Genomic DNA, 12,750 nt, shown 5'->3' with positions numbered 1-12,750 from the left:
TCTTGCTGGATAACTACTGACCTGACTCCAACCTCCTTTTGGGGAAGGCTGTGGAAAAAGTGGTTGGGCTGCAGCTGCAAGAACTCTGGAGAAAACTGATTATTTGGACTCATTTCAGGTTTCAACATGGCGATGGCATTGATCGCACTTATTGAAGATATAAAGCAAGAAAGGAATTAGGGGTAGTGTGACTCTCCTGGTTCTGCTTGATATCTCAGCAGCTTTTGGTACCATCAATCATAGTATCCTTCTAAGCCATCTCTAAGTATTGGTGGGAGTAGGGGCAGTTTTGCAGTTATTTTTCTCCTTCCTGAAGATGTTTGGGGGGGGGGGGGCACTGAGCTCTAAGCCTTCAATTGTAGGCTGCCACAGATCTCAATGCTCTCCTTGCTTCTATTTAACATCTGCTTGAAATTACTGGGTGAGATCATCTGTTGGCATGGGACCAAGTTTCATTGGTACACTGAATACTCAATTTTGTATCTCGGTCCTTGAGAGAATAAGTGATGCTGTTAAGAGCTGCTAAAGTACCTGGAGGCTATCTGGGTCTATATGGGAGAAACAGGTTAAGACAGAGCGGCTTTGGGTTCAAAGGCCTACTGATTCCAATGAAACTCCATTATTGGATTCCACAAACAGAGCTGGGGCTACACTTCCACAGACAGAGCTGATTCACAATTTGGGATCCTCTTGAACTTTTGAAAAGGAGATGGCAGCTGTGGCCAAGAGGGCTTTTGCACAGCTTCATCTTGTGCATCAGTGTGACCTTTCTTGAAATGGGAGTATTACTCACTGTCACTCATGCCTTAGTGACTTCTTAATTGTACTATTGCAATGCACTGTACATGCCCTTGAAGAGCATTTGGAAGCTACAACTGGTCCAAAATGCAGTGGGTCAAGTAATTATGGGTACATTTCATGACACCCACATAACACCTCTACTCCGAGAGCTGCACTGGTTGCTGGTTGGCCTCCAGTTGCAATTCAAGGTGCTACTTGTCACCTTTAAACCCCGACATAGTTCAAGGCTTGGGTTTCTGCAGGATCACCTTCTAGTAACATCTGTCTGCCTGATAAGATCTAGTAGATTGTGTCCCCTCTATCAGAGGCTGCCATCTTCAGGAGCCATGAAATCATGCCTTCTCAGTTGCTGCCCTCTTCCCATCAAATAATATCCCCCCAACTTCAAAATAGCCCCTCCCTCATGGCTTTCAGGAAATTAGTGAAAATTTTGGCTGTTCTATCAAGCCATGTGGGCTGGTTCACTGTAACTATACCTCCTAAGGTAGAACTGGATTTATTCTTCTGAGTATTTCTCCCGGTTTTATGTTATCATTTATGTAATTATAATACACATTTTTTTAGGTAAAAGCTTATTTATATTGCTTTTAATCCCAATTAAAAGCCCTATAAGCCCAGTAAATAAATAAAAATAAAGTAAACCATGTATCTAGTAGTTAGTAGGTCCTTTTTTTTCTCTTATGTTGGTTCAGGAAGCAAAGTGGCACACTGAAAATAAGCCATGTTAGGTAGTGCATTCCTCAACTGTCTTTTCATGAGATGCCATTAAAGGATGAAAAGGAAAGGAATAAAACTTTAGATATTCAAATCTGATCAAATAGCTATTGTCAAGGCGTTGGATATGGCCTGAAGGCCAACTACTGCTGAAGTCTACACAAGATAAAAAATGGGGAAAGTATATCTAAATTCAAAGCAACAAGATCATAAGGGTAGATATGAATATTGATCACAGCAGCAACAGTGGTGGTAAATAATAAGCAGCATAAGTATGAAAATACAGTAGAAGTTTCTTACCACTTTAAAAGCCCTAGCAGGTGCAGGTAAAGAACTGGTTTCTTCCAAATATTTTTCCCAAGAAAAATGTTTGCCATGGGGATAGTCTAATTGATAAATAATGATACAAGATTTTAATATATCATGCATTGGATGTATTTAAGGCACTGTGTTTCAGAGCTCATTCAGTTAAAAGAAGGAACAAAGTATGTCACCCTGCCTTGTAGTGGGCTGATCCACAGCTCCCAGCAGATTCAGACAACATTGCTAGTGCTGAGGGATGCTGGGACTTGCATTTCAGTAATATCTTCAGTAATATCTATTCCCCACGGCATAGCATTGTACAAAGATTTTTTTTTTTTAATGGAAATAACTAAGGCTATCAAATCTAGACTGCAAAATTTGGGACAACCGCTAGATAGCAGCAAGGAGATACAACAAAGCCCTCTAGATCTGGTAGCCTAAAACCATCTAAGGTTCAGAAGCTGTCCCTGGATCTTTCGCATCTAAAGGCCTACTTGGCTCTTTGACCAAGCTCTCTAAGGGTTAATATAACCAGATGGGCAGCAAATTTACACAAGTTGCTGAGAGCACTTATATTTACTCAAATGTTTTCTGTAAAAGCAAGATTTACCTCTGAGGCACAGTATATCAAAATAAGACGCTTTTGAGTATATTTTCCTTTTTCTCAGTAGAAGCCATACCTCGGGAAGAATATTTTGAGTAGCTGCTCTCAAACCCATATCTCTATACTTCTTTACTTTCTACACTGAGTGTACATGACATATTTCAGCATCATAGCTCTACTTTTCCTTCTATATATGATTGGCCTTTATGTAAGAAAGTATGAAAAAGAGCTTTGGAAAACATGCAACAGAGGGACTTCATGTAAAGGTAGAATGGACAAAATAATCCAATTCACTCCAGTTATAAAACATCAAACAGAAACCAGTATTACAAAACATAATGAACAGCAAGTCTCTTCTGTCTTTACTGGATCATACAATACAGGTAGTGCTTGCTAACCAACTGCTTGTTCAGTGACTGTTCGAAGTTACAGTGGTGCTGAAAATAGAGACTTACAATTCAGGTGCTTGGCAACCAGCATGCATTTATGATGGTTACAGCAACCCGCGGTCACGTAATTGCCATATGCAACTTCCCCTGCTGGCTTCCCACAAAGTCAATTGGAAAGCCAGCCAGAAGTTTCAAGTTGCGGTCATGTGATGTTGCAGTTAACAACCACGAGTGATTCGCTTAGCGACTGTAGCAGAACTGATGTTGTAAGTCAGCGCGGTCATATGACATTTCACTTTATGACTGGGCCGCTTAACAGCAGAGTTGCCAGTCCCAATTGTGGTTGCTAAGTGAGGACTACCTGCATGAACATACGTAACTTTTAAATATAGATATTCACAGGCTCAAGCAATTTCTTAGTGAAACATGACTGAACAAAATTTCCATCATATACAAAGGGCAGTTTTATATTAGCTGCTATTATGGGAGAAAAGTTGTTAATGCTAGTAGGTCCATTTCAGTTTTCTGTGTTGATAAAATGCCTCCTGTTAATAGGTCACAGTTTTCAAAGTATCACTTTTCCAAGTGACTTGGTAATGAATTACACCACTGATATATGTGGGCTATATTATAATTTGCTCCAGAGAAGCTACAATTAATTCACTTACAGGTTAAATATTTATAGAATAAGTGAAGTTGTTCAATAAGTAGATTTGCATGTTCTAACTTTAAAGCTATAAAATATTCATAATTTACACAGCTGATTTCTCCTTATTAGTGACTGCATGGTAACTTTTTCACTTTTTTCATTTATCATTTTTTCATATGAACTTCTCATTCATGTATGTTCTGTATATAATTAAAACCTTTTCCTTTCTACTGAAACATTATCCAAAACGCATGTGAAACTAGCTTGTCCAGTCATAATGTCCAATCATAAATTCTTATTTGTTTTTACCTAACTCACTCTTAAATTGAGATATTTTTAATTCTTGGCAGACTAATAATTTCTCATTATAAATCTTAGTCTAGTGTAATAAATATGTTCAGCTGTGCTATCTTATACCCACCTGGAGGAATTACAAGTGTTTTTCTATGTTCTTTACACCATCCAACTGGATGAATATGTGGACTAGCTGCTTCACACCTGCAGGGAAAACATTATTTTAATTGTGTATCCTTCCTATAAATACTTTAATTGCAATTAAGATTTTCTTCTATTACAGTTCAAGGCCAGTGGGGCACACATGAACATCTGGAATGCCTGTTAAATGGGGACACTGAATAAGCTCCATATGCTACTGGAATGCTTTCTCAGAGGGAGATTGTCTGAACATATGTAGGAAAAGCTGAAAGACACATTTGTTAATAAAAACATTTGGCTTAAGACTTGGAACAATCTAACAAACAAAATTGTACTTAAAAGTTTCTAATCCAGAAAGAATGCCCTGTATTGATGCTTAGAAATTATCACTGAACGTAGCTGATTATTTCAATGAATATTTACAAGTTTTATTTAAAACTAGTTTATAGTTATTTTATTGTTATTGAATTTTGTTACTGTATTTCTTGTGCTCATAAACATCTTTTTTAGATGTGAGTATACAGAGATGTGAAAAATGAATATTTAAATTGTATTACATTAGATGCCTTTGTTCTAAAAAAGTTGTGTCCCAGGTAGCTATAACTAACTACTAAATATCAGCAAGAAGAGAATGAAACATAAAAACAAATACATTAAAAACAGTTAACTATATACAAAATGCTAGTTTTAATAGTTCGCTTTTTTTAAAAAAAAGTTATTACTGCATTAGTAAACAAAACACAATGGAATTTCTGCCTGCATTTTTTTTTGATTACCCATGCTACTGTTCAGATTCTTTTAAATTGGGATAGTTTATAAATATTATCAACTAACTAACTAACTAACTAACTATTAACTAACTAAATATGGTTTCTATTTAATAAGACAAGATAACCATCTTATAATATACATATCATCGTATAGCCCCATCTTGTGTTCAGATGAGAAACTTGTAACTCCTGCATGCTTTGTGTTAAAGGAAGTGGCTGTGTTAGTAATCCACTTTGTCTCCCAAAGGTAAAACCTTGACAAGGGTTTTTCTTTTTGCCTATCTCTGGCTCATGGGAGATGTTGCCTTAAAAGTAAAATGCATGTTTGTTTATGCTAGATTTTAAGTGGCCCTTGAAAATGGTTCTATTTCTGTCCTCATTTCATTAAGGGTGCTGTGTTTTATCTTAAAATATGGGCTGGTTGGTTCTATTCTTAGAATTACAATGTAGTTTTACATGAGCTTTATAGACTTTGTCCTTTCAAAGCTTTACTCTGGCAGCATCTCAAAGTTCTCCAGCTATGGGAATTGAGCCAATCAGAATGTCATATTAAGGACTTTTGAGACTGTACCTACCCATGAGGTACCAGGTGGGCCTTTTATAAGTCAAAGCCAATCCGTGGGATAAATCCATAGCAAAGCAACTCCCTTGGCAAGTGATTCAAACCTAGTTTCTATTCCACTGTAATCATTGTTGGGGTTCCTCACAGTTCCCTGTCTCCTGAAAAGGCATTTCCTAGGGTTCCTACTGAATGGGGTGTGCAGGAGGTGGAGGTGAAGAAGGAAACCATTTGAATTGGAGCAGAAACAACTCTAAGTTGTTGTCTACATATCATGTTCAAGCAGCCCCGTCTCTCTCAACGCTTTTGGCATGACAATACTGCCCATTCAGCAGGCTTCATCAGCAGACAGCAGAGGGGCTGCCCCACTCAAGAAAAAGGTAGAGTCAGTCTCACCAGCGTCATTATTTGTGTGCTTCTGCCTTTCCACATTCAATTCTTAACACAAGGAGGACCAAACAAAAGTTTTCAGCAACTTTCCCATGACCATATTTTCCTGTCTTTTACCCTATATTTTCTTTTTTTCCCCTTTCTGTGCTCTTCAGTTTATTTTCCTTCTGACTTTCACATTTATTACACCCTTATTCCTCACTGTTCTACCAATACCTACACCTCTTTAAGGGGGTCTGTAACACATAAAATCATTCTAGAAGACAAATAATTAAAAAAAAACAACCCTGAGCATCCTAATTAAATACAAAATTTACAATACATGACAGTCAGAGGAAAAAAAGGTAGTATCTCTAAAATTCTATTATCAAAACAGTCCTACCAGTAGTCATAGCTTTCATCCCAGTTGTCAAAATGAACCAGGAAACGATTGTCCACAATGTCAGTTACTGTGGCAACACATATGAAAGCTGGGTTCTTTTTGTCTACTGCTTCAAGCTTCATTCCTACTCGAAACCCTGATGGGATCACAGTCTAATCAAAGAGAGGTTTAAAAATAAGGTTGAGTAGGAAGTTCTTTCCTTAACCACATAAAGCAAGTCAGCATAAAACAACAATAAAACTGCAGATGAATAATAAACTATACATCCTCAAATTCTTCTGTCTTTGCATAATCTTGAACTTTTTTTAAAAAAGGAGTTCTAAATTATACTGAGTGTTAAAACTGTGTAACCTTTCACAGACTTTTCAAAATAATTTTGTCCTTTCTAGTTTATTATGAAATAAAACTTACGTTTTATTGGCAATCTGGGTCCTTCCCTAATAGTTTTGCAATGGATGATGACACAGTTCCATCTGATAAGGAATGAATATATTTGCACACCTTGGTAGGGCAATATAGAAAATAAATCCTGGTGACCATTTACCAAATGCCATACCAAGCTGAATATGTAATCACTTAGTCAAATGAGGACTTGTGTGAAGGCAGTGAGGTGTGTGACCATGTATTACAGATGCCTGTATTGTCATCTTATATCAGATTGGCTTGGAAATAAGATAAACTCATCTTTCCCAAACCAAATAGTTGGCTTACTTCAAAATGAATTTGAATTCACACTTCTTTTGTTTCCATCTCATCCATTTGGTAATCCCCCATATCATCTACCTTTAAACTTAATTTACAAGGACACCGAAAAGTGAGATAGTTTGTGTCAGCTCCTCAAAAAAGGATGCAGGAAAAACCTTTGATGATACTTCTTTGATGTAAGTTTTACAAGGTCACATTAATTCATACTCAGATTTGAAAATCTGAGTTCAATTATTATATTAATAATTATTAAATTTACCTGAAATTTATCTCTACCAAAACCATGCAAAGCAGAATTTATTTGATGGCTACCTCTTTCTACCCATATAGGAAAATACTATTCTGTGTTTTTATTTTATTTTATTTTTAACAAACATTATCAAGTAACTAAATAAACATAAATCCAAGATGCATAGAAAAAAGATATAGAAAATACAAAACAATCTACTAAAAAGTAAGTAAAGAGACAGATCCTATACATGTACAAATTTACGATATATTTAAGTATTACCATAATATGCCCATGTGACCTTATCCTATGATTAATAGGTTTAAGAGCGTCTTCCTTTGTTTTAAGGAGTTGATTTATGACACTGATAAAAACCATTGCATTTTCAGATAGATTAGGCATATCAATATATTACACAAACGTTAATGTGAGCACAGAAATAAATATAAGAAAAAAACTTACTGTGTTTTGATTTTCAAACAAGGATTTAGGAGCAGCCTGAGCTTTACATTTCTTCAGATATGCAGGCCAATTAAATTCATCTTCCTTATATCCTGGAAACCACAAAGAAGAATAAAACAAATAAAGCCTTCTTTTAATTTGACATGCACTTATTTTAATTGCAGCGATTTTTGTTAGTATCACCATGCAGCAGCTGACAAACTGTCCATTGCAGGAACAAACGGGAAAAAAATTAACTTTTAAAAGCCCCTTGAGAAGGTAATTCTAGGCACTATACTAATTTAGAAAACAAGACCAGCCCGTATTAGCTTTTCTTCTGAAAATACAGGAAAGCACCAGCTTGTCTTCAGAAGTCACAAGGATCTCTTTTCTAACAGAGGTGAGGTACAAATGCAGTATTTGCAGATAACACACTCTGGAAGTCTGCCTACTTCTTGTAACTAACAAGTCTATTATTTTATCATTTTATGAAGCAAAATTAGCAAGGATCTGCAATCCTGGTATAAAGGTACAATATGAACTATATTTGATGATTTTATTGTAACTATTTCCACAAAGGCAGAAGAGATGAAAAAGGTGTGCCAAGAAAAGAATTCTGAATTAGTGCAAGGTTGAATAAATAGTGTCAAAGCACGGCTTAAGCATTATATGTGTATTAACCTATGATATCCAAAACTTTTTAAAAGATCAGTAACAAAATATCCATGTGGTACACTGTTATCAAGCTCCCCTCTATTTTTCTGGTTTTGATTTTGTGGTCTGTCCTAGAGAAGACACCTCTGTTCTGTATTGAGAAAAGCAAAGAAGTGCCTTCTGCCAGTACGGAAATATGGACCAAGTATATTCAAAGTTGGAGTTGCCCTCTCACCAAGTTGGCGTTGCATCTAATATGTTTATTTTCCTCAATTAAATCCATGATATCTTGAAGCCTTCTTTGGATATTACTTGCAACCCAGTGGAGGTGATTTACAAAGAACCAATTGCTCATCTGTGACTGTGGTTTTTTGAGTGGTCATATGAGTTCTATGCTTATGCTGCAGCCTCCTCTAGAACCTTCTACAGCTATAAAATTGTTGGTGGAAATCTGCACATCTGTAGGCAAAGACTTCTGTATTCCCTTCCAGTACTGGACTTAGGAATATCCATGAGTGTAAGCGCCTGCAGAAGGGATGATTCAAGGACGCTGTGAATGCAGAGATGACTCCTCTTAGGGACCTCAGTTTACAGGTAAGCAACTGTAGATGAGCAACAAGCTTACTTGGACTGGTGCCAATGTCTCACTCACAAACCAGGATGGTTAATAATATCACCCTGCAATATCATGGATCTGCTTGAGCCCAAACATACAGTTAATTTTGTTTAACTAAAATGGGTATGCTAGGCCATATGACCACTTTAAAGAGATCTGAAAGGGAAAGCCTTTGAAATAAACCTGCAATTGAGACGGCTCTAATATGGTGACTTCATAAACTCCATAAGCAGGACTACCTTCTTGAGATGGAAACATAGGGAGGATCTATACAAAGAGTAGAGATGATTGCCACCAAAAATGGCAATGTATGTATATATGCATGTGTTTTATATGCACACACATACACACACGTGCGCATACCCACATTTTGTCTGTTAAAATGAAAAAAATACCAAACAGGAAGAGGAGATTACATCAATATTAGCAATATACCTCAGAACATGTCTCATGCGGTGATGCAAGAAAACAGAATTGCTATCAAAGTTAGCATTAGGTGCTAAAAATGAAGAGAGCCATAGAAGGGTAAAGCATTCATTCATGAGTCTTGTGATCTACCAAGATAGTGAGAATATATCCATGACATGAATCACAAAAGGAAAGAAGTGTTAGCAAAGCAAAGTAAATTGCAAAGCAATATTCCTTTGCTTGTTGATATAATACACCATAATGATATTCTTGGATGCAACCTGTAAGACCTGGTTCCAAAGAATGGTTTCAAAAGCTTAGAAGGAATTCAGAATGGCGAAGAAATCTAGGCAGCTGATATGGTGACTCTTGGCAATTCAGTGGCCCAAAATAGTATGATGTCACAGTTCATTGATGCATTTGTGATAACCATTTGGGAGGGAAATGATGGTGAGAAGGTGAATCCCTGACTGAGGTTGTACATCACATCTTTGAGATCTATGGAAATGAAACAGTCCTGCCAGTGGAATAATGCCAAGATATTCTGTAGAACCACTATCTGGAATTTCTGAACTGGATGCAATTGTTCATTAGTGGAAGATCCAAAATAGAACATACTGCTCCATCTTTCTCAACATGGTGTAGTATTGAAAATAAAAGTCTTTCCTCTTTGGTTTGAAGAGCATTGATTCATTGCAAGTACTCCTTCTACCAATTGTTATGATGGCTGGGAAACACGTAAGTATTTACAAGGGAAAAATCATTAACCTGGTGACATAACCAGACACTATTTTGATCAGTTCTTACAGATCTGTGATGGAATGTGAGTTTGACTCAGAGAAGGAAAAAGGAATAAATGTGATAAAAGTTCCCCTGAATCTGACCAGCTGTCCTCTGATCAGAAAATTCCACTCCACGTAACACAGAGAAGTCCCTTATTCTATCTTTTAAGGTTAGTCAGAGACCCTTGGGATCAGGAAGATTACAGAGGAGGAGGCAGCAGTACTGTAAGACAAGGGATACACTGATCTAATTAATTGGGGCACTATGGACCCAACAACAGCAGAAGACATTGACAAAGATGATCTCAACACATTTCTTTTATTTTTCTGAGCAGAAATTCTTTCTGTCCTGGTGTCCTTTTCTTATCTTCTTATCCTCTGCTGTAGAAGCACCTATGGATTGCCTAAGCATAGGTGGACAGACTCTTTCTGGTAAATGTTGAATCTCCTGAGAGGTTGATAGTAATATTTTTATTGGTATAGAAGATGCCTCTGATGGTTACGTCATTGCTGGCAGTAGCTTAGAACAGCTGGAAATTGAATTCAAGGCAGTAACAGGGATGCAGGTGGTACTATAACCATCTAAGCCTTCTCTTAGAGAAGAGCTCTCAGATGTAAAGAGCAAATGTAACATGGCGGGTTAGCCAATTCTGACACCATCAAGCATTTACAAAGGGAGCTGTAAAAGGTATAGGCATGGTTAAAAAAAAAAAAAAAAGGCCTGAGGCTAGAGCTATCTCTTCAATCTTCCCAGTGTATTTTTTTTCCTGGTTTTTTAAAATCCAAACAATGAAGTAAAAATCAAGTGTTTATAAAAAGAAACAAAAGAATGTAAGGATGATTCTCAGTTAAGCTCCACACAAGATTTCAAAGAAAAATCCTTGAGCTGAGACTGCTATAAGAGCGTAGTTGAAAAGGAACTGAGGAGAAAGCAAGAATTTTGCCTGTGAGCATGTGCAATAGTGCAGATTTTCTCCAAAAATCTCTTTCAGGTTCCTGAAAAAAGGTTGAGTGCAGGCACATATCTGATGCACATTGACAATGATGAAGATACAATGCTTTCAACCATGTATTATTTCCTTCCTTCCTGTTTAAATAAGGAGAAAAATAATTATTTAGGTTTATACCTTTTTGAAACCGCTCATATCCTAATCAAGCATCACATCCTAATTTTAAACTGTTAAAAAGTTATTAAAAACTTCATTTATAAGGCTTCCTTTTGAGGGCGCTATGTGATTCATTTGTCATCTGTCCAATCATTAATGCATTGGTCAAAGTATAATTTCTGCCTTTGAACATAAAAAATAGGTATCTTCAGACCCTGGAATTCAAATGTTTGGGGATTCGCTTATATTCTATAAAGTAACAAAGGAAAGAAAATATATATTACTTTTTTTTACCATAGCCAGTATATAATTTTACTTGTGGACTCCCAAGTCTCTTACCATAAGAGTGTAACTTTGCTGTCTCAAAATAGTACAAAGGAAAAAAAAATTGCTCATACATTGTTTATGGATAACATAGTACCTTTTGGCGGATGAAGTTTATGCCCAGTTTTCTCACACCACCCAACAGGGTGAATATCTGAAGAATCAGCATTCAGCCAAAAATCATAACACTCTGGGTATTCATCAAAATGAAGTCTAATTCTGTAGCCACAAATCTAAAATCATAATATACAAAAATATACAAGTGAGTAAAAGTGTATCTACTTATAGACCACAGAGTCACTTATTGAACAGTGGTACAAGTATGTTCAGAATGAAGAATTCTCAAACAAAACTTTAGATTGTGCAATCATTCAATGCAGTAGTGCAAACATATCGCACATTCATCAAGATTCACTGAACATATATATGGTTTATAAATAAAAGTCCAATATTTCTTTCCAGCTATAATCCAAGGGAACATTTTATGTATTTCTTGTAATATTAGAACCTAGGGCTAATCAATGAAGCTGAATCACACAATACATAGTAAAAGATGCAGCTTAGATGAATTTAGAAATTTAGATAAATTAAAAGAGGATGTGGCTTTACAGAACTGCCAGGATTAAAGGAAGTATGACTTTGAAAGTATCTAGGAAAAGCAATAGTGATAAAATCATTATCCTTATAGGGACATACAGATCTCAAACAAACAGTTGCCCATTGTGGGAAACATGATGTTGGACTACACAGAGGGTTTGGTTTGGTCCAACAAAGCTCTTATTTTCTTATCTATAATTCTATGATCGCTACCTGGTACTAAATAATTTGATGGGATTATTTTCTTATTGCCTGCAGGTTTTTTTTTTTTAACATAACTAGGTAGGTAGATGAAATTCTTAAAATCAAGGTTCTTGTTTTACCATTCTGGCACTCACCTCTGCTACAGTAAGCACACAATACATTGACTGATGCTCAGGATCTACTCCTTCTAGTTTCATTCCAACTTTGAATCCATTTTTGTTGTATGGGAACGACTGATACTAGAAGTAAAATGTCAAGTTTTATTTCAACATAAGCATTTCTAAAATACTCCAAGATGGGTATGTAAGGATCTTATTGTCTTCCTTTCAAAAAAAAAAAAAAAAGAAAAAAGAAAAAAAATACAGGTCTTCCATACTGATGCCAGCCAGTGAGACTTTTTTCCCACCTCCAATTATCAAGAAAAACTATATGGGCATAAATTATAAGATCAAAATCTTCAACACAAAGTACACTATGTTTTTTCTTAAATATTAAGTAATATTTCCAGATCAGTGGCTCTGTGTAATTCCTCTCTCATCTTTTACATTCCTGCTCTGCAGAGTTGTATTCTGAACTCAGGTTAAGTAATTATGTCATCAAATGCTTCATCGTACAACACGGTATTTCATATATGTCTTTGCGTAACCCTTAAGAATGGCTTTTTCTTTACCATGCCAGTTATGTGTTT

At 36.2% G+C, this 12,750-nt stretch overlaps 1 protein-coding gene across 3 annotated transcripts in view; it reads right to left on the bottom strand.

The window, feature by feature from the left end:
• L3MBTL3 (L3MBTL histone methyl-lysine binding protein 3) overlaps nucleotides 1-12,750 on the bottom strand; it is a 77,837-nt gene that overhangs the window by 32,950 nt on the left and 32,137 nt on the right. For all 3 annotated transcript variants that reach the window (XM_088140737.1, XM_007437397.3, XM_088140732.1), the window contains exons 8-13: nucleotides 12,197-12,301; nucleotides 11,359-11,494; nucleotides 7,393-7,484; nucleotides 5,997-6,148; nucleotides 3,882-3,958; nucleotides 1,816-1,901 (exon numbers count right to left, since the gene is read on the bottom strand). In XM_088140737.1, coding sequence (XP_087996863.1) covers nucleotides 1,816-1,901; nucleotides 3,882-3,958; nucleotides 5,997-6,148; nucleotides 7,393-7,484; nucleotides 11,359-11,494; nucleotides 12,197-12,301 — 648 coding nt within the window. The remainder of the gene's footprint in view (nucleotides 1-1,815; nucleotides 1,902-3,881; nucleotides 3,959-5,996; nucleotides 6,149-7,392; nucleotides 7,485-11,358; nucleotides 11,495-12,196; nucleotides 12,302-12,750) is intronic.

Source organism: Python bivittatus, unplaced genomic scaffold (assembly GCF_059951505.1).
Source record: "Python bivittatus isolate LINGU-HERP-01145 unplaced genomic scaffold, Pbiv_v1 ctg000020_np1212, whole genome shotgun sequence".
Taxonomy (NCBI): Eukaryota; Metazoa; Chordata; class Lepidosauria; order Squamata; family Pythonidae; genus Python; species Python bivittatus.
Note: the sequence above shows the minus strand (reverse complement) of the source record. Positions and strands in the feature narration are given on the sequence as shown.